We start from the raw sequence: 26089 nt of genomic DNA on the forward strand, positions 1-26089 counted from the left end.
AGCCAGATCCTCTTTTTGAAGAAGAAGAAGAATTTGGATTTGATAGCCCGCTTTATCACTACCCTAAGGAGTCTCAAAGCGGCTAACAATCTCCTTTCCCTTCCTCCCCCACAACAAACACTCTGTGAGGTGAGTGAGGCTGAGAGACTTCAAAGAAGTGTGACTCGCCCAAGGTCACCCAGCAGCTGCATGTGGAGGAGCGGGGAAGCGAACCCGGTTCACCAGATTGCGAGTCCACCGCTCTTAACCACTACACCACACTGGCTCTTTTTGGTGCCCACCAAGCCCCTGATGGTCAGCAGCGGGCAGCCTGCACATGCCTCATGGGCATCACAGCGGAGATAACCAGTGAGCTCCCTGCACACCCCCAGGGGCACCTACTCTAACCCCCGTTGGAGGTTCCTGACACCGCGTGATTGCCCTCTGCTCGCTTAGTCGACGATAGCAGCCCTTTCCTTGTGTCATTTTGACAGTTGATTAGAACACAATGCGGGGGGGGGGGGAAGAGAACAGGCCTGCACCAAAAAGACCCTCAAGCTTGTTGGTATCCCTTTTCACCTACAAATGTGGCAGGGAGACTTTGCAGGTTCGGCTTTGCAGGTGACCTGCACACAGCTCCCTCCTTGCGAATCAGGGATGACGCAAACAGCAAGAGAGGCTGGCAAAAGGTCCTACATGGTGCCGGTGCCGCCATTTTGAGGGAGGCTCAACAAGACCTCACAGGAGTTGCTGCTGCTGCCACCGCCCTTATTAGCTGAGCAGCCCTTGCCAGTTTATTAAACCAGTTATCCTGATCAGCCAAAGTTCAAAGCCTATACTGATCCCTCACCCCCAAAACAATACCATCAATTGGGTGTTTCTTAAAGGAGATTCTTTCAAGCATAACTGACCCCAGCCAAAAGCTGAGCTTGAAGACAGCACCAAGCGTGGCAGGCCGGAAATGTTCTGCACCTCTGCATCCAGCTGCCAGGTTTTACAAATCGGGAGTCCTTGCCTTATATGCTGTAAGCCGCCCAGCATGGATGGGGAAACCCAGCCAGATGGGTGGGATAATAAGAATAATAAGAATAATAAAAGAATTCCATAGCCATACATGGAATGTGTATATAAATCAGTCCTTTAACCATGCTCCATAATCTCTTAAAGAATGTAGTGACCTCACATTGCTTTGGCCACGTATTCGCCAACCAGACAAGATGGGAGGAGATGCATGATAATGTATCTGGATACTCTTTGAGGTGAAGGGATGCGGGTGGCGATGTGGGTTAAACCACAGAGCCTAGGGCTTGCTGATCAGAAGGTCGGCGGTTCGAATCCCCACGATGGGGTGAGCTCCCGTTGCTCGGTCCCAGCTCCTGCCAACTTAGCAGTTCGAAAGCACGAAGTGCAAGTAGATAAATAGGTACCGCTACGGTGGGAAGGTAAACGGTGTTTCCGTGCGCTGCTCTGGTTCGCCAGAAGCGGCTTAGTCATGCTGGCCACATGACCCGGAAGCTGTACGCCGGCTCCCTCGGCCCATAAAGCGAGATGAGCGCCGCTACCCCAGAGTCGTCCGTGACTGGACCTACCGGTCAGGGGTCCCTTTACCTTTACCTCTTTGAGGTAAATTATTTGAAATAGTTCTTATTGTATATGATGCATTTGGATTTTTCTTTAGACTGCTTCAAGATCTGGTGATGGTAAGTGGGCGCTAAATGAACTTAATAAGGGTAAGTGTTATGTACTAAGCTTGGCTGCCAATGGCCACTAGTCACAACAGCTATAGGATCAAAGACAGTACGTCTAAATGGCAGGGTGCTTCGACATTTAGTATGGAACTGCCATGCTTCAAGTTAGTCAATCTTTAGAGGCTCCCACATGATGCTACTAGGCAGCCTTTGTCATCTTGTATTTCCCCCGATTTTCTATCTCTTCACCTCCCTTCTATGGTTTGAAGGCTACCTCAGCGTCTGCTCCAACTGGATCTCTCTCTCTCTCTCTCTCTCTCTCACACACACACACACACACAAACACACACAAACACAAACACACACACAGTGTGGGTCATTCTACCACCAACTGCCAAATGTGAATGATCCTGACAGGTCTTTCTTAGACGCTGATATTGAAATATAGTCGGATCTTTCCTATGTACTGCTTTGGAAGGATTTATATTCTGAAAAGCTATTTTAATACTAACTATGCAGAATATGGGACATGGGTGGCGCTGTGGGTCAAACCACAGAGCCTAGGGCTTGCCGATCAGAAGGTCGGCGGTTCGAATCCCCGCGACGGGGTGAGCTCCCGTTGCTCGGTCCCTGCTCCTGCCAACCTAGCAGTTCGAAAGCAAGTCAAAGTGCAAGTAGATAAATAGGTACCACTCTGGCAGGAAGGTAAATGGTGTTTCCGTGCGATGCTGTGGTTCACCACAAGTGGCTTAGTCATGCTGGCCACATGACCTGGAAGCTGTATGCTGGCTCCCTCGGCCAATAAAGCGAGATGAGCGCCGCAACTCCAGAGTCGGCCACGACTGGACCCAATGGTCAGGGGTCCCCTTTACCTTTACTATGCAGAATATACCCAAGAGTGCATTCAAACCAATGCAGGTCTGCTGTAAGCCCATGACTGTGTGGAAGTCTTGGCCTTCAAGACTGCAGCAGACAGCAGGATATGAAGCATGTGTTTGGCAGAAACTGCAACCTGGAGTAGGCAGCAAAAAATACAGGAGGCTAAAGAGGTCTCTGGAAATGGCTTGGGGTTGGTATTGGATAATGCACGGTTCTATTTTCTTCCCCACGCTACCTTGCCACAGTTCACGGGATATACAAAAGTCAACATTTGTCAACTCCAGTGTACGCATTTTTCAAAACCAGTTGCCAGTTCTCATGAAGGAAGAGTCATAGAGTATCCAACCCAACGGGAGACTCGCCAGAAATTCTGTGTGTGATCTCAGAGGTCTGTATCATTTCTCCACGTATTCAGCAATGGTTTCTGGTTGGCGAACAGTCTTGTTGCCCCTTGTTGGAAGACAGCCAAACACATCAGGCGTTTACCATAGCTTCCCACCCACATGGTCATGACCTGAAGCTGTGTGGCTTCCAAGCGTTACCCCCTTCGTGTTCCTACACCCAGAGGGAAGTTCTGGAAAGTTTTAAAAGACTGAACTGAACTTGACTATGCAGAAATATAGCATGCACACAGCACTAACAGCAACCCATCTCCCTATAGTGTCACCCGATTTGTGTGTTCTCCTGTAGCATAAAGGCACAACATAGCCACAAGCGCTTCCATTTAAAGCAGATATCTGTGCTTGTGGAGGAAGGAGACCTCTGGCTCCTTTCAGTTACTGTACCAGATGGATAGATGTATTTATGCCCATCCATAGAGATACTTATTTGAGTCTGGGGCATCCAGTCTTGGAGCTGTAAAGCCTTTTGGGGCAAACTGAATCCCTGGCAGGAGCACCCACAATCAGTTGGGTGGAGTCTTCCTTTGGGTCATCCTTTCTGCAATAAGCCACCTTCCTACAATGTCTTTGGCCACTTTGCCATCTGACTGAGCGCCGGAGGCAGCTCCCCGGGGCTTCTCAACCTGCTTGCGTCCCCTCAGTTCTCAGCATCGTCGGTTCCTGCCATCTTTGCAGTGAGGGTTGGTGCCGTTAACTGTGATATAGTTCAGCCGTGGAGGGCGCTGGCTGGGCTGGAAGTTTTTCTTGGAGACGCCACCTTGGTTGGAAGGGACTGAGAGAGAGGAGGCCTCAGTAGGACCTGAAGAAGAAGAAGAAGAAGAAGAAGAAGGAGGAGGAGGAGGAGGAGGAGGAGGAGAAGGAGAAGGAGAAGGAGAAGGAGAAGGAGGAGAAGGAGGAGGAGGAGGAGGAGGAGGAGGAGGAGGAGAAGGAGGAGGAGGAGAAGGAGGAGGAGGAGGAGGAGGAGGAGGAGGAGGAGGAGGAGGAGAAGGAGGAGGAGGAGGAGAAGGAGGAGGAGGAGAAGGAGGAGGAGGAGAAGGAGGAGGAGGAGAAGGAGGAGGAGGAGGAGGAGGAGGAGAAGGAGGAGGAGAAGAAGGAGGAGGAGAAGGAGAAGGAGGAGAAGAAGAAGAAGAAGAAGAAGAAGAAGAAGAAGAAGAAGAAGAAGAAGAAGAAGAAGAAGAAGAAAGGAAGATGACTCTGATTAAATTTCATAGGCGTTTGCATCATAACTGAACCCTAACCAGTGTTTGTCTGACACAACCAAACCACCCCTCAGTCCCTCATATTTCTTCATGACATAATTAATTACACTGACCTTTGTGTTAGTCCAATAGCCTTCAGTACAATTCTGCCATCTCTGTAACCTTCAAAACCCTTAAGCATGAGGTGGCATTTATTCTATGTAAGCTATTTCATTAATTCATTAATTATTTTATTTATTAGATTTATATACTGCCCTTCAACATAAGATCTCAGGGCAGTTCACACAATAAAGTACAGGATAAAACAAGTAAATTATTCAAACGAAACAGCAAAACAATAGCTCCCCCTTCCTGTGGACACATTTAAAAGGCTGTAGAATATTAATCAGCCCAAAGGCCTGGTTGCAGAGGATTTTTTCTGCCTGGCGCCAGGCGAACCTCCCCGGGGAGAGTGTTACACAAACAGGGAGCCACTACAGAGAAGACCCTGTTCTCATGTTGCTACCCTTTGGACCTCACATGGAGAAGGCAAACAAAGAAGGGCCTCAGATGATGACTGCAGAGTCTGGGATGGTTTATATTACTCCAAAGTGAAAATGTGCATGCACACTGGAGGACAAGATGCTTCCCTTAAGCTCTGGCACCCAAATTCCTTGCTGTGACCCATGGTTAACTTTACTACAGTGGAGGACGGCTGTTAACAGCAGCAAGACTTTAGGCGCCCCTACCTGAGGATGGCTGGGCCTGCAGAAGCCTCACTCTGGACAACTGCACGGCTGCCCTCCCAATTCCCCGGGTGTTGTGAGTCCCTCCAGCAGCCGTTATCTTGTGTTCAGAACTGCTTTCCAGCGGATGACGGCGGGCAACATTGTTCTTCGGACACGGGAGCTGCAGGGGGAAGAGGCAAACACACAGACTGAGAAGGTGCTTCATGAACAGGGGGTGCGGATCTCTTTTACCATTCCATAATTTCTTATTAAGGAGCATTTGCAAGGGAGATATGAAGGGGGAGGAGATAAGGTCAGTCTACATAACTTTAATCCGCGCTATTCATTCTACAAAAAAACAGCTTTCTGGTTGGGAACATGGCCAGGGGGAACTGTGCCCCTTTTAACAGAAGAACCACACTTTTCTGTGCTTTTGGTTTAGCGTTAGAATGCTAAGTTGAAAACATGCATATTTGCCATGCACAAAATGGAGACTGGAGACATGTAAGGGGCCATTTAGCCTGGCTGGGTATTTTTTTTTTAGATTGCAACCAGGCTCTGTTGGAAGGTCTCATGTGAGTCTTCCTTTTTAAAAAAAAAAGAAAAGAAAAGTTTTTATTTATACTTTTCAAGTTTATACATTTTTATCTTTTTATATCTTTTATATCTTTTTTATATATGTGGTGGACTTGCAAGAAAGCAAAGGTATTTTGGGAAATGATACACAAGATAAAAAGAAGAAGTTTTAAATGAGTATTTATATTTAAAAAGCATGAAGCATTTCTGTTAGGGATTAGAGGGGCAGAAATTACCCCTCCCCCCCAAAAAATGTCAAAGTTGTTTATGTATGTAACAACAGCAGCTAGGATTCTATACGGGAGAAAGAAGAACTTCCAATCAAAGGAGAATGGATAAGTAAGATCAGGTATCCCCAATCTGCGGCCCTCCAGATGCTTTGGCCTACAACTCCCACGATCCCTAGCTAACAGGACCAGTGGTCAGGGATGATGGGAATTGTAGTCCAAAACACCTGGAGGGCCGAAGGATGCCTGAGGATTCAATGGAGGATGCAAAAGAGGCAAAATTAAGAGACTCTCATGATGAGGGTTTTTATGGAAGAATGGGTGCCTTTTTCAGACGGTTTGAAGAAATATCACAGTAGGACGAACTCGTGAGCAGGATTTGAGCTACGAGCAACAGAAGCAATCAGCTAATAATATTGTGGTTAGGATTTGATAGATACAAGAGAGGGGTGGCAGCGGAAGGGGAGAGATAACAACAACTCTGTGGGAAATGGGGCGGGACATCGGCAAAAATAAGAGAAAAGGCGAAACTGTGTAAAGTGGTACCTTGGGTTAAGAACTTAATTCATTCTGGAGATCTGTTCTTAACCTGAAACTGTTCTTAACCTGAAGCACCACTTTAGCTAATGGGGCCTCCTGCTGCTGCCGCGCCGCCGGAGCACCGCACGATTTCTGTTCTCATCCTGAAGCAAAGTTCTTAACCCGAGGTACTATTTCTGGGTTAGCGGAGTCTGTAAACTGAAGCGTATGTAACCTGAGGTACCACTGTATATGTCAAAAATGTTGAAATTAACAAAACATAATTGGGTAGCTGTGAGATGCTGAGGACGTACCCTGTGGCCGGTGACCTCAAAGGACCGAGACCTTCGCTTCCTCCTCTTGGCCTCTAGTGATTCTTCCCTCTTCTCAAGCTTCTTGTTTCCTTTTTTGCTGACCCGGAGCCACGGCCCAGGGGAGCGTCTGGGGCCATTCCTTCCTGGCACAGTCTCGCCAGTGCTGCTGGACAAGTTGTCCTCGCTGACGGCATGCTGCAGGCCTGGGCTGGCAGGCTGGCAGAGGGCTGGGGTCTCTCGGCACAGGGGGTCCTCGCTCTCGCTCAGAGAGTGGAGGGAGAGGCTGCTGTGTTCCTTGGTCGGCTCCAGCAGGTTCCTCCGGTCGTACTCCAGCACCCGGGAGCGGCGCCGGGCAGCCTTCACCGCGATGCTCTTGGTGCCGCTCGCTATCTCTTTGCGCTCTGCCAACGGAGGGTGCGTGTGCCAAAAAAATAATATTTTTTATTGCACTGCACATTTTCCTCTCCCCCCCATGCTTTTTATTAGTTTTATTACCTGATAAACAAACACATACAATAAAGTAACCAAAATAAGAAAACAACAACAACAACAACAACAACAACAACAGAAAAACAAGGAACAAGAAACATACATACAACCACAAATCTGTAAGTTCTTACACATGGACTTACGTCACCATATTCTTCATTCCCAATTCCTTTTCTTCTCTGACAGACTTCCATCTTCCTCAAAGCAGGTAGTTTTGTCTATTTGTTAAACTGCTTCTTTTATCATTTCTACAGTTTCCCACATACTATACTTATAATCCATATTATGGTTTGAGAAAATTAATCAAAGCAAATCCAGGTTTTGACTTGGGGCACAGGTTTTGTTTTTTTTAAAAGTAATCTCTATAAATTTCCCATTCCTTTTGGAACTTTTGGTTAGGCCGTCTCCTAATTTTCTCCGTCATTTTTGCCAATTCGAGATATTCAAATAATTTATCCTGCCATTCATTTTTCGTTGGTAATAATTCACTTTTCGTATTTCTAGCTATTAATATTCTTGCTGCACTTGTAGCATATAAGAATATTCTCCTTTTTTCATTTGGGATATCTCAATCTAAAATACCCAAAAGGAAAGCTTCTGGTTTCTTTATGAAGGTTTGCTTAAACATATTTTCCCCCTAACTCCTCATATATAATATGCACATTTTCCTTGGCCTAGCTTTCAGGTACCCTTGGCCAGAGTACACAAATGCAAAAACACAACAAAGAGTTGCCGTTGCAATCGCACCAAGTGGGAGAAGGGGGAAGGTGAAGGACCTGGCTGCAAACAGGGGTGCCAACTTGAATAAAAATTCGGGGGGCCCAGGTGAGCCCTGCTCCATCATAAGATGCAGTGCGTGCACACCACGAGCAATACCCATTAACAGGGGTGGGCAGGCCCCTTCAAATATTTCACTGGGGGGACCTTGGCCCTTAGGAGTTGGCTCTGATGAGTAGAAGAATTCCTCCAGTACAAAGGAGTCGGGGGGCTCCTAAATTTTGAGGAAGCTTCCCCACACCGAGGCTGATACCGTTCAACCCGGCTGTTGCCAATTTGCGACATAACTGAGAGTAGGGAGAAGGCACAATGGGAAAACATTTACAGTGGTACCTCGGGTTAAAAGCACTTCGGGTGACAGACTCCGCTAACCCAGAAATAGTACCTCGGGTTAAGAACTTTGCCTCAGAATGAGAACAGAAATCGCGCGGCGACAGCAGGAGGCCCCATTAGCTAAAGTGGTACCTCAGGTTAAGAACGGTTTCAGGTTAAGAATGGACCTCCGGAACGAATTAAGTACGTAACCAGAGGTACCACTGTAATCTTTAAAATATCTGGGTTATAGTTACCTCTGTGTGGCAGGATGCCGTCAGAGCAGTGGTCGCTGCTGTCAGGGGAGGAATTTCGTTGACTACTCAGGCTTACCAAACTCTCTCGAGGCACATACTGTGGAGAAGAACAGAGGCAAGGAAAGTCAAGACAGAGCAACTCACACCTCATGAACCCTGGAGCCACCCATGGTTTAGTTTTGGGTTTTTTTGCAGCCTCCCCCATCACAGCTCCACCAGTACAATTTTTCAAATATATACAGGCAACTCGTGGGGTGGTGGAGGGTGTGTAAGCCTGCCCCGTTCCATCCCTGCCCCCTTCCAGGGCCAAAAGCAGCATGTGCATCGGCAGTTGCGTGCCCATCTAACACCCACGAAACGGTTGCTCCTCAGCGTGATCTTCTGTAAAGCCGCTGTGCTATGAAATTGCAGGTCTTTGCAGAACGCTACAAACTACAGTCATACAGTGGTACCTTGGGTTACACATGCTTCAGGTTACAGACACTTCAGGTTACAGACTCCGCTAACCCAGAAATAGTACCTCAGGATAAAAACTTTACCTCAGGATGAGAACAGAAATCATGCAGCGGCAGCGGGAGGCCCCATTAGCTAAAGTATTACCTCAGGTTAAGAACGGTTTCACGTTAAGAACGGACCTCCAGAACAAATTAAGTTCTTAACCCGAGGTACAACTGTACCTTGGTTTTTGAATTTAATCCATTCCAGGAGTCCATTCGACTCCCAAAACGGTTTGGAAACCACAGCGTGGCTTCCAATTCGCTGCAGGAGCTTCCTGCAGCCAACTGGAAGCCACGGAAGCCACGTCGGATGTTCGGCTTCCAAAAAACGTTCTCAAACTGGAACACTCACTTCCGGGTTTGCGATGTTTGGGAGGCGATTTGTTCGACAACTAAGGCTTCCGACTACCAAGGTACCACTGTATGTAGAAATGTCTCTTGTTACAGAGGAATGCCCGTGCATTCTTGAAAAGAAGGCACAAATCCTCAGCATATCAAGTCAGGGTTCTCTCCTCTCCCCCATGCTTTTTAACATCTACATGCAGCCGCTGGGAGAGAGAACCCAAGGGGTTTGTTTTGGGTGTTCATCAATATGTGGATGATACCCAGCTCTACCTCTCTTTTAAATCAGAACCAGTGAAGGAGGTGAAGGTCCTGTGTGAGTGTCTGGAGGCGGTTGGAGGATGGATGGCAGCTAACGGATTGAGGTTGAATCCTGACAAGACAGAAGTACTGAATGGGGCAACTGTGCCCCTGAAGGACCAGGTGCGCAGCCTGGGAGTCATTTTGGACTCACAGCTGTCCATGAAGGTGCAGGTTAATTCTGTGTCCAGGGCAGCTGTTTACCAGCTCCATCTGGTACATAGGCTGAGACCCTACCTGCACGCAGACTGTCTCAGCAGAGTGGTGCATGCTTTAGTTATCTCCCGCTTGGACAACTGCAATGCGCTCTACATGGGACTACCTTTGAAGGTGACTTGGAAACTGCAATTAATCCAGAATGTGGCAGCTAGACTGGTGACTGGGAGTGGCCGCCGAGACCATATAACACTGGTCCGGAAAGATCTTCATTGGCTTCCAGTATGTTTCCGAGCACAATTCAAAGTGTTGGTGCTGAAGACTCGAAAAGTGGAAATTTGCCCAAAAACTTTCTCCGACCATAATGCTGTGAAAATGCAGATGAAACTAACACCAATCGGTTCCTTCAGATGGAGGATGAATGACACCTTGTTTAGAGATCAAGAGGTTATCAAGAAGGCCCAAAAAACCTTGAGAGACTATTTTGAGATAAATTTGAATACTATTACTGAAAAAAGAATAATCTGGGACGCAAGTAAAGCAGTTATGAGGGGGTTTCTGATCCAACAGAATACAATAAAGAAGAGAGCCCAAAATGAGAAAAAAGATAAAATTTTGGAAAAAATAAAAGAGGGTGAGAAGAAACTAAGAGCGAAACCAAAGTCACAAGAGATTCTGAGAGACATAAAGTTATATCAAGTGCAATATATGAAGATGATGAATCAGGAAATTGAATGGAAAATCAAACAAATGAGACAAAGGACATTTGAATCGGCTAACAAATGTGGAAAATTGTTAGCTTGGCAAATGAAAAAAAGACAAAAGCTCAATACTATTACTAATTTGGAAGTGGAAGGAAAGAACATTCAGAATCCAGTGGAAATTAGAAAATGCTTCCAGAGGTATTTTAAACAGTTATATACACAAGGGCCACAGAAAGAGTTTGTTTTAGACCAATTTTTAAAAACAAATGGATTACAAAAAATCTCTCAAGAAAACAAGATAATGCTGAACCACAAAATTACAGAACAGGAGGTAGAAGGTGCCATTCAGAATATGCAGTTGGGTAAATCTCCAGGGCCGGATGGCTTAACCTCAAAATACTATAGATCTTTGAAAGATTGGTTAATTCAACCACTAAAGGAGGTCTGTAATGAAATTTTAGAGGGGAAAAAAGCGCCAGAGTCGTGGAAGGAAGCTTATATTACACTTATACCGAAAACTGAGTCTGAAAAGACACAACTTAAGAACTACCGCCCCATATCCCTGCTCAATGTGGATTACAAAATATTTGCTGATATTTTGGCTAATAGATTAAAAAAAGTATTAGTGGAAGAGATACATAAGGACCAAGCTGGCTTTCTCCCAGGTAGACACTTGTCTGACAACACGAGGAACATAATTAACATTTTGGAGAAGTTGCAAGTGAACATTAATACCAAAGCAGTTTTAATTTTCATAGATGCGGAGAAAGCCTTTGACAATATTTCTTGGAATTTTATGAAGAAAAATCTTCAGGGAATGGGTGTGGGTCAAGGGTTTGAAAATGGTATAAGTGCAATTTACTCAGAACAAAAGGCTAAGCTAATAGTTAATAATGTGATGACAGAGGAATTTAAGATAGAGAAAGGGACAAGACAAGGCTGCCCAATTTCCCCATTGCTTTTTATTTCGGTCATGGAGGTTTTGTTAAATATGATTAGAAGGGACCGTCTGATTAAAGGTATTCAGGTCGGAGCCAAACAATACAAATTGAAAGCTTTTGCAGATGACCTAGTTTTGACGTTACAGGAGCCAGAATCTAGTACGAAAAGAGTATTAGAACTGATTCAAGAATTTGGTCATGTGGCAGGATTTAAGCTGAACAAGTCAAAAACTAAAGTTCTTGAGAAAAACTTAACACCGATTGAGAAAGAGAGGTTTCAGAAGGAGACAGGTTTAACATTAGTTAAGAAAGTAAAATATCTGGGGGTTAATATGACTGCTAAGAACTTAAACTCATTTAAAGATAACTATGAGAAATGTTGGACAGAAGTGAAAAAAGACTTAGAAATATGGTCAAATTTGAAGCTTTCCTTGTTGGGTAGAATTGCAGCTATAAAGATGAATGTATTGCCAAAAATGTTATTTTTGTTTCAATCATTGCAAATTTTGGACAAGATGGACTGTTTCAAAAGGGGCAGAGAGATATTTCTAGATTTGTCTGGCAGGGCAAGAAGCCCAGAATAAAATTTAAAATATTAACTGACGCAAAGGAAAGAGGCGGATTTGCCCTGCCAGACCTTAAGCTTTACTATGAATCAGCAGCATTCTGCTGGTTGAAAGATTGGCTGCTTCTTGAGAACACAGACATTTTGGACTTAGAAGGTTTTAATAATGTTTTTGGGTGGCATGCATATTTGTGGTACGACAAGGTTAAAGCACATAAAGCATTTAAAAACCATATTGTCAGGAAAGCATTGTTTAATGTCTGGATAAAATATAAAGACTTACTTGAAAATAAAACCCCAAGGTGGTTGTCACCAATGGAAGCAAAGGCTCAGAAAAAGCTCAGTATGGAGGCCAAATGGCCAAAATATTGGGAAATATTGGAACAAGAAGGAGACAAATTGAAATTGCAGAGTTTTGAGAAATTAAAAGATAAAGTGCGAGACTGGCTTCATTATTATCAAATAAGAGAGGCCTATAATTTGGACAGAAAAATTGGCTTCCAGGTGGAAAAATCAAAATTGGAAACAGAACTGTTAGATCCCAAAACTAAGATACTTTCAAGAATGTATAACTTGCTGTTAAAATGGAATACGCAGGATGAAACGGTTAAATCTGCTATGATTAAATGGGCACAAGATGTTGGACATAACATTATGTTTGCTGACTGGGAACAGTTGTGGACCACCGGTATGAAATTTACGGCATGTAATGCCTTAAGAGAGAATATTATGAAAATGATATACAGGTGGTACATGACACCAGTCAAGCTTGCAAAAACATATCATTTGCCCGATAACAAATGTTGGAAATGTAAAGAAAAAATGAAGGTACATTCTTTCACCTTTGGTGGACGTGCCCAAAGATTAAGGCTTTCTGGGAGATGATCTATAATGAAATGAAAAAGGTATTTAAATATACCTTTCTGAAGAAACCAGAGGCCTTTCTCTTCGGCATAGTCGGCCAATTGGTGCCAAAGAAGGATAGAACTTTCTTCATGTATGCAACAACAGCAGCAAGAATACTTATTGCAAAGTATTGGAAGACACAAGATTTACCCACCCTGGAAGAGTGGCAGATGAAGGTGATGGACTATATGGAATAGGCGGAAATGACTGGCAGAATCCGAGACCTGGGAGAAGAGTTGGTGGAAGAAGATTGGAAGAAATTTAAAGACTATTTGCAGAAACACTGTAAAATTAATGAACGTTAAAATGATGTTGGATTGAAAATAAGTGGCATTAGCAACAAAGTTAATAAGAATATGCAAAAATGGATTGATAATGGATGAAAATATAGAGTTATAATATGTTAAGATATAGAGTTAAGATAAATGAAAGAGGGTAAGGATTTGTTGATTTAATTATGTAAATGGGAACACAAAAAGGGGAGGTGTGAGGAGGTCAAGGAAACAAGCTAATGAGCTTAAAGCTACAAAAAAATGGATTTGTTTTTAATTTTTTCTTATTTATTCTTTTTTTGCATTTTGTATTTGTATTTTTATTTTTTATTTTTTCTATTTTATGTATTTTTGTATGTTTTTTTATTTCTTTCTTTTTATATGTTTTCTTTTTATTCTGTAAACCTTTGTTTTTTGTAAAATCTCAATAAATATTTTATTAAAAAAAAAACCAAAGTGTTGGTGCTGACCTTTAAAGCCCTAAACAGCCTTGGTCCTGTATACCTGAAGGAGCGTCTCCACCTCCATCATCCAGCCCGGACGCTGAGGTCCAGCACCGAGGGCTTTCTGGCGGTTCTTTCACTGCGAGAAGTGAGGTTACAGGGAACCAGGCAGAGGGCCTTCTCGGTAGTGGCGCCTGCCCTGTGGAACGCCCTCCCAGCAGATGTCAAGGCAATAAACAACCATTTTACTTTAAAAGACAACTGAAGGCGGTCCTGTTTAGGGAAGTTTTTAATGTCTGATGCTGTATTGTTTTTAATATTCTGTTGGAAGCCGCCCAGAGTGGCTGGGGAAAACCAGCTAGATGGGCAGGGTATAAATAATAATAAATTATTATTATTATTATTATTATTATTATTATTATTATTATTATTATTATTAGTCACTCCCCCCACCCCTGTCGATTCACACCTCTTGAGTGATCATGCCGTTGACATGGATAGGGGGCGGTGTCACTACTGTTGAATTCTTGATCTGCCGGGCTCGAGGGCTGGCCTTGAACACCTGGCTTGCTTCACTGCTGAGAAGAGAAAGAAAGATAACCTGTTCATATCAGATCTTGAGATGGGGGCTGCATGAGATACGTTCCACAAAAAGGTATCAAGTTAATCTTACCTGTCTGGCTCGGGGACAAGGGGTGGGAGAGTGCCCCTTCGGGAATCCCTCCGGGGCGGCTGCTGGTACTCGGAGCCCAGTGTCCTTACACTCTCTTGGTCAGAGTCCAGGATACTTTCCACCGGGAGTGGGGGGAGCTTTGGCACAGAGGTGTCCTGCAGGGAAAACAGAACATGGATGCTCTGAAAGCCCTGCAGGTATAGCCAAAAGCAACTGCAACCTTGCATTCTCCACCTATAGTTCGTAGCTGAAGTTGATGGCCCAAGAAGGGGCAACACCACCGGTGGCATTAAGGAGTAAAGGGGACCCCTGACCATTAGGTCCAGTCGTGACCGACTCTGGGGTTGTGGTGCTCATCTTGCTTTATTGGCCAAGGGAGCCGGCGTACAGCTTCCAGGTCATGTGGCCAGCATGACTAAGCCGCTTCTGGCCAGTGCAGTTGGGCCAGGATTGGTGTAATATGCTTGGTTGCTTGGTTTCTCTGGGTTTTGCCTGCTAATTTATCTTTCTGATTATTTAACGCAGATGCAACAATGAGCCCAAGGATAAACATTGGGGTGAGGTTGGCTGCCTCTGATTTGGACTTGGCTGTAGGTGGTTAGGTTCAAAAAGCCTTCTGCTTTGTTGTTTAGGCTTGCGCAGAAAGCCTAGTGAGAAACAGGATTCTGGCTAGGTCTGTAGAGCCCCAAAGTTGCCTTACAAGGGCCATGCCAAGCCAGGCATTTCCTGCAGAATGGGACTCATAATAGGTCAGACAGTGTGGTCTTTATAGGTGAAGGCTGGTGCCGCCAATGAGTTGTTGCTGTGGATTAGGACCGGACGCGGTGGCAGCATGGTACCTTGAGGGCCCGGGCGGCTGCTCGGTCAATGGCAGCAACACGGTCCAAGCCTCCTTCGTCCAGTTCATGCAAGTAGGCTTGATACAATTCTTCTAGGTGGGATGGCACCGACAGCTGAGACTCTGGCAAGAAGAGAGAGGATGGGGAAAGGGTTGCACAATGGAGAATCAATGCTCCACACATATTTCAGGTCTAGTCTGCAACAGCGACCATGACCCCTATTATAAATGGGTTAGGCAGAATACAAATAAAGGAATGGAATGGAATGGAATGGATATTCCTTTATGCCACAGGGACTGCAAGAACACTAATTGCCAAAAATTGGAAAAAAGAAACAATACAGACAAAAAATGAGTGGCAAGATAAATTATTTGATTATATTGAATTGGCTAGATTGACAGAAGCCATTAGGGGTCAGCCCAAGCAAACATTTCAAAAAGAATGGGGAAAATATAGAGAATACCATCAAAAGTAGTGCCCTCAAATTAATATTTGGACTTGTTTTGATTAACTTCTGCAAAATAAATTATGGTATAAAAGTTAAAAACAGAAAGAAAATGGGGTAATAATGAACTAAGAAGGAGACAGTTTACCAAAAACGAAAAGAGAACCGTGTTGAGGATGAAGAAGTCAATTGGAAGAAAAGAAGAATTGAAATATTATATATATATATACATATATATATGGTTTGATCTGTGTAAGTTTCCTTACGTTATTATGTTTTATTTGTATCTTTGTTGTTGTTTTTATTGTGTATTATTACTTTTATGTTTAGTTCTATGTGTGTGTGTGTATGTGTTGTAAAACAAACTTAATAAAAATTTGAAATTTAAAAAAAATAGAATACAAATAAATCAATGAAAATATCTAAAAAGAAACACAATCGTATCTCCTGACACAGCCAATAATTTCAAGGTTAACAGAACCACATTGTTCAGCAGTGCCGGATTAAACTCCATGGAGGCCCTCAGGCAGTCAAAATCTCGGGCCTCGCAAATAATTTCCTAATATGTTTTTGTAATTTTCTTCCAATATTATTTTTGATCCATTGTTGTGGGGCTCATAAGCTGGTGCATACGCTGCCTATTTGGTAATCCGGCACTGTTGTTCAGCCCTCAAACGTTTGGGTAAACTGTAAAGGTGGTTTTTTTTAACTCCCCCTGAAAGTTACGTAGAACAGCACTACATTATACCATGGGTTCAAAATGGTCTATGAACATAGGCAGTCTGCATCAGATTGAAAGAAAGAGTGGAGAGGGAACAAAATGCGAACCCATGCTGTGCTTTAAAACATCTCAGGGACATTTCCACACTGATGTACCTTTCTCACTCACACACACACTGTCAGGGGCTAGACTGAGGAGGAATGGTGGAGGCCGCCACCCCCTTCCCTGAACCTTTCCGAGAACAGGAGGACAGTATAGATTTAGAACAGTGGTTTGCAGAAGGCCAGAGTTCAGAGGTTGCAGAAGCTGGGAAAGAGGAACAGCAGGAAGAAGGAGAAGCCACTGGCGGAGGAAGGGAGGTGCGGTGGGTGCGATCCGCCCCGGGTGACATCACCGCCCTGCCCCCCTGGGATGCTTGGTGCTCGTGGCTAGCCCTGCCCCTGGGTGCACAAGATGTGCACCGCTCCGGGTACCGGAGCACTTAGCTCCGCCTCTGGGAGAAGAACCGGGGGAGAGATAGCTGACAAACCCAGTGTCTCTGAAAAGCATTCCTGACACCCCCCTCTCCCAGGACCAGGCAGGGATTGAGGGTATTAGAACAGAGAACTCGGTAGCAGAAAGCTCAGATTAGCCGACATAGGAATGATGTAGAATTGGGGAGACGCAGAGGGGTGGGATTTTACTTGGAGCAACGTCATTATATAGGGAAGAAGAAGAAGAAGAGTTTGGATTTGATATCCCGCTTTATCACTACCCGAAGGAGTCTCAAAGCGGCTAACATTCTCCTTTCCCTTCCTCCCCCACAACAAACACTCTGTGAGGTGAGTGAGGCTGAGAGACTTCAAAGAAGTGTGACTAGCCCAAGGTCACCCAGCAGCTGCATGTGGAGGAGCGGAGACACGAACCCGGTTCCCCAGATTACGAGACTACCGCTCTTAACCACTGCACCACACTGGCTGCATTCCTTCGCCGCTCTCTGTGAATGACTGAATAAATTGCACGGTAAGAGCTTTTATCCTTTCTCTGATTCCTGGCTGACACCATGGGAGGGATCTAATTCCCTGAAGCCTTACACACACACCCCATTCTCAATTAGTGCAAAAGGTGGGAAATGTGGTTTTCTGCATGTCCTGGATCGCATGCCCTAGGAATGCAAGGTGCAGCGGATCCCCTACGTCTGCACTGAACAGCGGTTGCGGCCGTACCATGGATGATCTGCCGCTGTTCGTGGATGATGCGGTGGCAAAGGCTGCGGTGGCGCTCGAAGCGGCGCACGGTCCGCTCCTGGTGGCGGATGAGGTTGTCCTTCAGCAGGGCCCCTGACTGTATGGCCGTGTTCTCTACCTCCAGCTCGTGGACCTTGCAGAGCAGGCTCAGAACCTCCCGCTGCTCTTCGGAGCTGATGCGCCAGGGCAGAGCCTCTTCCAGCCGGTGCCCACGCTGACGGACTTCCCAGAACCGCCTCTCCAGCTCTGTCTGGCACAGGGGGGAAGTCACACACCGGGGTCACAGGGGGCCAGCAAAAGCAAGCAGAAGGGCTGCCCAAGAGACTCCTGCTGGCTGCAAACAGCTCAGCCTCAACAGATGCTGCAATCCCCCTGCGGCTGCAACCCTAGGCCCTCATCCCTCTCTTCCCTTAGAGTGGCCATTGCTTAGCTCCTTTGAGCTTGAATACCTTCTGCTTGTGAAGTTTATCCTGCTCCCTCAGGAGGGCTGCAATGTGTTCCCGGGCTAACGTCACTTCCTGCGGCTCTGGCACATCCGACAGGTCGTCGCCAGTGTCGGAGTCCTTCTCGCTTTCATCTTTGCTGTAGCTCTCCTTCCTCTGCTCCTCTCGCCACTTCTGGGCCCGCCGTGCCTTCTCCTGCTCCCAACTGTAGGGCGAGGCGAGTGCGGAAAGGAGGATGGAAGATGCATCAGGGCCCAAGCACTGATAAACCCAGCAGTGTTATTTTCCCGCCCTTACTCAGACATGGCAGCCTAGGCTCAGAGCACAGACTCACAGAGAATTCAAACTAGGAACCCCAAAGAACGTGGGAAGGTGCCCTGCCAGCTCTCAGCTCCCTACTTACTCAGCAATGGCCAGGAGGTGGCGAGAGCTCTCAATCTGGATCTCCATGTAATTGTTCTCTAGCTCCATGAGGTGGCGCCGCACATCCATTTGTTCCCGGAAGGTGCTGATCAGCTGCTCCCTCAGCTGGTCCATCTCCTGCCTCTCAAAGGGGTTGCCCTGGAGTTGCACTTCAGCTACGATGAACAGCAGGTAGGGAAAAAGAACCAATGCAAGGAGTCTGGTCAAAATGTCAAGCAAGAAGATGCTACCAAACACCTCTATTATTTCTCCCTTCCCTCACGTTGTGCTATGAGGGCAACCAAGCTCTCCACTGCACAACTTGCTGCTGTTGTTGTTGTTAGATACACAACAACAACAACAACAAATTTATTATTTGTACCCCGCCCATATGACTGGGTTGCCCCAGCCACACTGGGCAGCTTCCAGAATATATAAAAACATAATGCAACCATAAACATTAAAAACTTCCCTATGTGGGGCTTCAGGTGTCTTTTAAAGGTTATAGTTACTTGTCTCTTTGACATCTGCTGGGAGGGCATTCCACAGGGAGGGTGCCACTACCAAGAAAACCCCTCTGTCTGGTTCCCTGCAAAATCACTTCTCGCAGTGAGGGAACCGCCAGAAGGCCCTCAGAGCTGGACCTCAGTGTCCGGGCTGAATGATGAGGGTGGAGATGCTCCTTCCGGTATACTGGGCAGAGGCCGTTTAGGGCTTTAAAGGTCAGCACCAGCAGTGGCGTAGCGTGGGGGGTGCAGGGGGGCGGGCCGCACCGGGCGCAACATCTGGGGTTAGGGCAAATCCATGGGTTAGGGGGCGCAAATCCACGGGTTAGGGGGCGCAAATCCACGGGTTAGGGGGTGCAAATTACTTGCCTTGCCCCGGGTGCTGACAACCGACGCTACGCCACTGAGCACCAGCACTTTGAATCGTGCTTGGAAACGTACTGGGAGCCAATGTAGGTCTTTCATTCCCTTGGTGTGTCCGGCCTGAATGATTGGGGTGGAGACGCTCTTTAAGGTATACAAGGACAAAGCCATTTAGGGCTTTAAAGGTCAGCACCAACACTCTCCAAAACCTTCAACACACCGCCGAGCCTATACTTTTTGGGTGATGTGTAAAAGCTGAAGGAACTGCAGCCTTTCAGCTACGTTTGAGGGCCACAGGAACATCTTGCCCACCCATCCCATGGCACCTGTTCCCTTTGTACAGGTGTCACTCGGTGAGGCATGAAGCTACCACAGGCATAGGAAGGTTAGAGGCAGGAATGTTAAGTGTCCATGTCCTGGCAGAAACATCCCTCACTCTTCCTACCTTGTATACTGCGGATATCGGACCGCATTGGGCGTGGCTCTTGCTGTTCAATCTTGCGCTGCAACCGCTGAATCTCACTACGTAGGTCGGCAATGATACTTGTGTATTGGGCGATGTGATATGAGACATTAAGAAGGTTACGCTTTACCTGCCAAGGTGGAGAGAGGGAATGAGTACTGGAAATCCATGGACACTGTGGCATCCAATTTAAGTTCTCTTAAATTGCTAGATGTGGGAGGAAAACTTAAGGACATTCCACCAACATTACATATAATAATAATAATAATAATTTATTATTTATACCCCGCCCATCTGGCTGGGCTTCCCCAGCCACTCTGGGCGGCTTCCAAAAGAATATTAAAATACTATGATACATCAAACATTAAAAGCTTCCCTAAACAGGGCTGCCTTCAGATGTCTTCTAAAAGTCTGGTAGTTGTTGTTCTCTTTGACATCTGGTGGGAGGGCATTCCACAGGGAGGGCGCCACTACCGAGAAGGCCCTCTGCCTGGTTCCCTGTAACTTGGCTTCTCGCAGTGAGGGAACCGCCAGAAGGCCCTCGGTGCTGGACCTCGGTGTCCGGGTAGAACGATGGGGGTGGAGATGCTCCTTCAGGTATACAGGACCGAGGCCGTTTAGGGCTTTAAAGGTCAGCACCAACACTTTGAATTGTGCTCGGAAATGTACTATTATATATTATATAAATGTTATGTGGTAGGATACTTAATGGGAAGACTGGAGACATCAGTGGTGGTGTGAAAACATAACAGTATGTAGGGAACCTTGATGAAAGTCTGGCTAATATTTTGTGAGGGGAGAACAGTTAGAAGGTTGCTAGACTGGAAATGCAAGAGACTGGTGTTTTTCTACTTTCCCCCCCATTTTTCTAGGACATAAGTACAACACCATCAGATGAAACCAGTGGTCCATCTAGTCTACCAACCTGTCAATCATATAGCTGCCATGCTCTGAAAAGAGATGTCCTGTATGATATAAAACTGTCACTTCCTGGAGCAAGTCTTGTTCCCTACAATTGTGTGTCAATCTGAGAATGGTTCCAGCGTTTAGGATGCTCAGGACTCGAGGACTAAAGGATTGGTTTGGCTCTGGTGGAACAACTAGAATGTCCACCCAGTGGCGTTGCATTTTGCCCCAGGCGCAAAATTGTTAGGGGTGCAAAATTGCAACAGCTGGTGCTGCCTCAATACAGGTGCAGGCTTCCATCACTGGGCTCCACCAAAAATGGATTCTCCATGCAAACCAAGAAGTGAGCGCTCCAGACAACGGAACAACTCTTCTTATCTCTGTGGATGCGTCCCCTGGGTGACACAGATGTCATTTCCCATTCACGCTCTGCACAGCCCCGGGCTCTGGGAACCCACGCTATGCCACTGCGCCCACAAAAGAGAGATGTTAGAAATCTAGAAAGTGAAAGAACTTTTAGAGAAAGGGTGTGGGGTCTGGGGGATCCTACCGTGGTGCGGATGCTCTTGGCACGCTCTGCATAGGTCAGGGTGCTGCGTGACTCCTCAAAGGAACTGCTGGCAGGGCTGATGTGAGCAATCATTACCGTTCGGCTGTTCCCGCCTAGTGAATCCTAGGATTAGGGAGCAAAGTTGTAGGTCTTAACATAGGAGCTGCTGAGCAGCAGCCAGGACTCTTGACACAGAAGAGGACAAACCAGCCAGATCAGGAAGAGTAGAGGAGCAAGTGGCAGAGCCAGAAACTGGGCCCCACACTAAACCTGAGCTGGACAGCCAAGAACCTTCTAAGCCAAAGCTGCCCTAGATTGGGATGCATGCACCACAGAACAGTGCCCCCAGAGCCATATCCCCCTCCCCCTGGCTCCACTGACATCAGGGGCCTCATCTCCCCAATGTCTGCTTACTAATATAAGGAATACTCAAGATGGTAGCTGAGTGAGAGGCTACAGGATGTCCAGGACAAAGGACTAACCCAGTGTTTCCCAAGCTTGTGTCTCCATCTGCTTTTTCGACTACAATTCCCATCATCCCTGACCAATAGTCTTGCTAGCGAGGGATGATGGGAGTTGTAGTCCCAAGGCAGCCGGAGACCCAAGTTTGGGAAACACGGGACTATGCCTTTGTCTCTTAACTCTTCAGGAAGGGTACAGAGCCTGATACAGGGAAGTATGACCCAAGAGGAATGAAAGGTTTCATTTGAGTTCCGAATCTTGTAAGCGCAAGTTGTTTGCTTGGAGTGATATAAAGCCTTGCAACTCCAACCTGACCTTACTTGCCATGGCACACTTGGGTGTTGATCACATGTCATGGCCTCCGCTCGAGGGCAAGATTGGGCACTGTGGTCCTGTCATCCCACCCAGCCTACATTGAGAAACGTTTGGTTCCTAATATGAGAGGACTAGGGAAGGAACAAAATGTTGTGGCAAATATGAGGCTCTCAACAATACCAAACCCACCTTGAATTTCTCCACTTCTTCCTACCTCTGTCACCTTAAGAAGAAGAACACCACTGTCCCTTTGTTTCCTTGACTGCAGCCCCCAAATATGCTATGTCTTTTCTTTCCCACCCCACAGGAGACAAAAGAAAACTCTGTGGTGTGGGGCGGGGGGTAGCGAGAACCAGACTGCCGCCATTTTGTTGTTGCTGTTGTTAAGCATAAGGACTACAATTCAATGCACGTTGGCATGAAATCCTTCCCCGCAAGCCAACCTTGCCTCGTGAACGTGTGAGAGAGAACATATCATTTAATTCAGGCTATGCCCACCTTGCATGATTAGGCACCCTCCTTGCCAGCCCCACCCCGCAGGCAGACCTACCTTCAGGAGGCGAGTGAGCTTGCTATCCCGGTAATTGACATATTTGACCCCTGCCCTGTCACTGAGCGCATTGATGCAGTTGCCAAGGGCCAGCAGGGAGCGGTTGATGTGAGCGCCTTCCTTCATTCGCTTCCCGCGGTTCTGCGTCTGTGGGAGAAGGAGAGTAGGAGGGACACAAGAATGGAATCGTTGTTCCGAGAAAAACCAAGCAGGGGGCCTGCTGAGACGTTTGCTTCGGCTGCAATTTTGAGAGTGGGTTGGAATCTCTTGCCCTCGTCTTTGCTGTGCTCTCTTGTGCCCTCGACTCCAGCTTTCAAGCTTCTTCCAAAGCAGCAGTCTCAGGAAGGAAAGAATGCCACTCTCTCCTCATTTTAACTCCTTTCAAGCCCCCCTTCAGACAGGACACCCATAGTGTGTAGAGGGACCAGAATGAAGTCAGTGGCCCCAGGCCCATTGCTGGCTGTACCTCTCCTCACACCGGCCTTCACAAATTTAGCAATAATAATAATAATAATAATAATTTATACCCCGCCCTCCCCAGGCAGAGCCGGGCTCAGGGCAGCTAACACCAATAAAGTCACAGTAAAAACGGGAAAAAGAGGGGGGACGACACCAATTTAAAATACAGGTTAAAATGCAATTTAAAATGCAGCCTCATTTCAAAGTAGCTGATAAATCAAGACCATAAGGGGAGGGAAACATAAGAGTCAGTCTGAATCCAAACCAAAGGCCAGGTGGAACAGCTCTGTCTTGCAGGCCCTGCGGAAAGATGTCAAGTCCCGCAGGGCCCTAGTCTCTTGTGACAGAACATTCCACCAAGTAGGGGCCAGTGCTGAAAAGGCCCTGGCTCTAGTTGAAAGCAATATAACCTCCTTGAGGCTCGGGACCTCCAGAGTATTGTTATTTGTGGACCTTAAGGTCCTCTGTGGGGCATACCAGGAGAGGCGGTCCCATAGGTACATGGGTCTTAAGGTCTTAAGCGGACTTTTTAAGCATTCCCCCTTCAGAGCCTGCCTTATCAAGGTTCCCGATTGAGAGGTGGCCCACTAAGTTCATTCATGCAAATAGAAAAAAGCCCCTTCAGCTCTTCACACTAAACATGTGACGCTTGGGAGTGGAGCAGGCAAACCTGGCACACACACAAAGATTTGGGAGTGGGGCCAATGTGCCCATTCCTCTACACACTTTGGCCCTCACATGTTCAGGCTGAGCACCAGAGGGCTTCAATGACAATGTTAAGGAAATACATAGCCTCCAGACAATGCTCAGGAAATACGCACCCTGTAGGCCAGTGCTTCCCAAACTTGGATCTCCAGCTGTTTTCAGACTACAAGTCCCATTATCCCTGACCTTGCTAGCTAGGGATGATGGGAGTTGTAGTCCAAAAAAGCTGGAGACCCAAGTTTGGGAAACATTGCCCTAGACCAGGGGTAGACAACCTAAGGCCCGGGGGCTGGATGTGGCCCAATTGCCTTCTCAATCCTGCCTGTGAACGGTCTGGGAATCAGCGTGTTTTTACATGAGTAGAATGTGTCCTTTTATTTAAAATGCATCTCTGGGTTATTTGTGGGGCCTGCCTGGTGTTTTCACATGAGTAGAATGTGTGCTTTTATTTAGAATGCATCTCTGGGTTATTTGTGGGGCATAGGAATTTGTTCATATTTTTTTCCAAAATATAGTCCGGCCCACCACATGGTCTGAGGGACAGTGGACCACCCCACAGCTGAAAAAGGTTGCTGACCCCTGCCCTAGACTAACATGGTGTGCTCCTCCTGATGAGAAGCCTGCCCCTTTCTGCTCATACCTGAGAGGCCCGCTCCGAGCCAGCTAAGTCGATCATGAAGAGCCGCCCCACGCGCACCTCCTGCATAATATTCTTGACGCGGCTCTTCTGGCGCACGGTCACCTGTAGCACAGCATGGGAGCGCGAGGAAGTCCGGTTGGCCGCTGTGGGCTCCTGGGTACGCTGCTTATTGCCTTTCATCAACAGCTGCATGATCTGCAGGGAAGGGAAACAGCGGAAGGCACAAAGGCATCCTTCTTAAAATGGGCAGGGAACTTGTGGCCCAATAGATCTTGGACTCCGACTCCCATCAACCCCAGCCAGTACGGCCAATGGTCAGGGATGATGGGAACTGTAGTCTAGGAACACCTGACGTTCCAAAGTTTTGCTATCTCAATGTAAAATTATCCAACAGCCATGGATATTACTGATAGGAGGCTTACTTAAACTCTGGCTGTTTAAGTAAGTAACTGGAAACAGAGAGGATTAAGGAACTGCAGATAAAAGAGCAAGTTTATTCTGGCCTGCACCCCTCTTGGTCACTGCACAAACAAAGGCCAATATTCAGCTGGACGTGTCTGTAGGCATTATTTAGAAATGTACATCCTACCTCCTCCATATTGTTCCCATATCAGACTTACAAGATCCCCAACTTTTCTCATTGTGGGAGATTATTTTCATTGAAGTCATAAGACAATATCCCAGAGTTTCTCCTTTTTTCTGCTTTCTGCTCTCTCCTGAGTGGACCAGAGGTAGTAATATTTCGTAGCAATATTTACATGAACAGACACTTCAGGAATAGGAGTCTATATTCCCCTTCCCTCCTCTTCCCTCAACTCAGAAAAGTGCAGAAACTGAAAATATTAAAGGTGTTGTAAGAGCGAAGTGTGACGTTAACATATATGAGAGAGTGCTGGAGGGGAAATAGTTAAATAGGTTGCACAGACAGGACCCAGGGGGGTGGAGTCAGTGGGTCTATAAAGCTAGTTCTGGGAGTTCATTGGGAGTTGTTGGGGGCAGTTGGTTGGATTTCGTGGGTTGGCTGGTTGGGAAAGGCAGTTGGAAATAGAGAGACAGTTAGGGCAGTGGGTTCTTGAGTGTGGGGAGGTAGAAGAGATAGAGAGAGGAAAATAAGACTAAGAAAGTAAAGAGCAACTGTCAGGGAATCAGGAGCAGGAGCACTGGGGAGAGAGGATTGGGAGAGCGAAGGGGAAGAATCCGAGGGCAGCGTAGGGGAGTATGACAGTGGCCCGAGAGATTCCATGAGCTTCTCCAGCGAATCAGAAGATTCCCAGAAGGGGGCGCCGATGGTCAGGGCAAGGGGGGTCCCAGGGGGGACGCACCAGAAACAAGGAGCCAGAGGGGAACCCCAAAGCAGCAGTGGAGGATCGGGACCAGTTTCCCCACCAGAGCGTAGTGGGGGGGAAGAGTCACATGTGTCAGGGGCAGTGTCTCCTCCAGAGAGGGAGTCAGGGCTGACCACGCCTCCAACGGAGGGGAGGTCAGTTGCAGCTAGCCCCCCCGAAGGGGGAAGCAGTGACAGCAGCAGTGGAACGGTCAGGAGGAAAGCTGCTGGCTGGGCGCGCGCGCCAAGTTCAAATGTGCAGGCGCGTGGAACAGCAGGAGACCCGGATGGGGAACCAGCTCCTAAAGCCCGCCGGAGGGAGGGAGAAGGCTCAGGGGAATCAGCGGGAGAAGAGGCTAGAAAGGGCGGAACCCCGGCGGGCAGGCGGACCCAGAGGAGGAAGGAGCAGCGGAGAAGGTGGAGCAAGGCTAGAATCTTAAACTGGTGTCAAGGGGGAGGAGACTCAGACGGAGCATCAGTGGTCTGACACTTTAGACGTGGGGCTGCGCGCTGCGGCTCTGGAAGTGAAACTGAACTTCAATAAAGACTTTTATACTTAACAACGAAGCAGCGTTGGTCCTTTGTGAGCTGGGACCTAGGGTAGCTCTGACAGCAACAATGTTTGGAATGCTGTAAAAGTTTTGTTT

General features: G+C 46.9%; 1 protein-coding gene and 1 long non-coding RNA gene across 2 annotated transcripts in view; one reads left to right on the forward strand and one right to left on the reverse strand.

The window, feature by feature from the left end:
• The first annotated feature begins 1182 nt into the window (after positions 1–1182).
• Positions 1183–2789, forward strand: LOC310755757. Its single transcript, XR_014544515.1, has 3 exons — positions 1183–2200; positions 2567–2606; positions 2656–2789. It is a non-coding gene; the product is annotated as an uncharacterized lncRNA (long non-coding RNA).
• Positions 2718–26089, reverse strand: part of LOC310755582 (dynein axonemal intermediate chain 2-like) — an 81944-nt gene continuing 58572 nt past the window's right edge. The window contains exons 18-31 of the mRNA XM_083598735.1: positions 24119–24313; positions 22315–22461; positions 20988–21110; positions 19514–19661; positions 18201–18375; positions 17804–18002; positions 17334–17604; positions 14963–15084; positions 14124–14278; positions 13920–14025; positions 8325–8421; positions 6490–6890; positions 4875–5034; positions 2718–3746 (exon numbers count right to left, since the gene is read on the reverse strand). Coding sequence (XP_083454861.1) covers positions 3592–3746; positions 4875–5034; positions 6490–6890; positions 8325–8421; positions 13920–14025; positions 14124–14278; positions 14963–15084; positions 17334–17604; positions 17804–18002; positions 18201–18375; positions 19514–19661; positions 20988–21110; positions 22315–22461; positions 24119–24313 — 2454 coding nt within the window. The 3' untranslated portion in view covers positions 2718–3591. The remainder of the gene's footprint in view (positions 3747–4874; positions 5035–6489; positions 6891–8324; positions 8422–13919; positions 14026–14123; positions 14279–14962; positions 15085–17333; positions 17605–17803; positions 18003–18200; positions 18376–19513; positions 19662–20987; positions 21111–22314; positions 22462–24118; positions 24314–26089) is intronic.

This window comes from Podarcis filfolensis (genome assembly GCF_964270895.1).
Source record: "Podarcis filfolensis genome assembly, chromosome: 2".
In the NCBI taxonomy this organism is placed as follows: Eukaryota; Metazoa; Chordata; class Lepidosauria; order Squamata; family Lacertidae; genus Podarcis; species Podarcis filfolensis.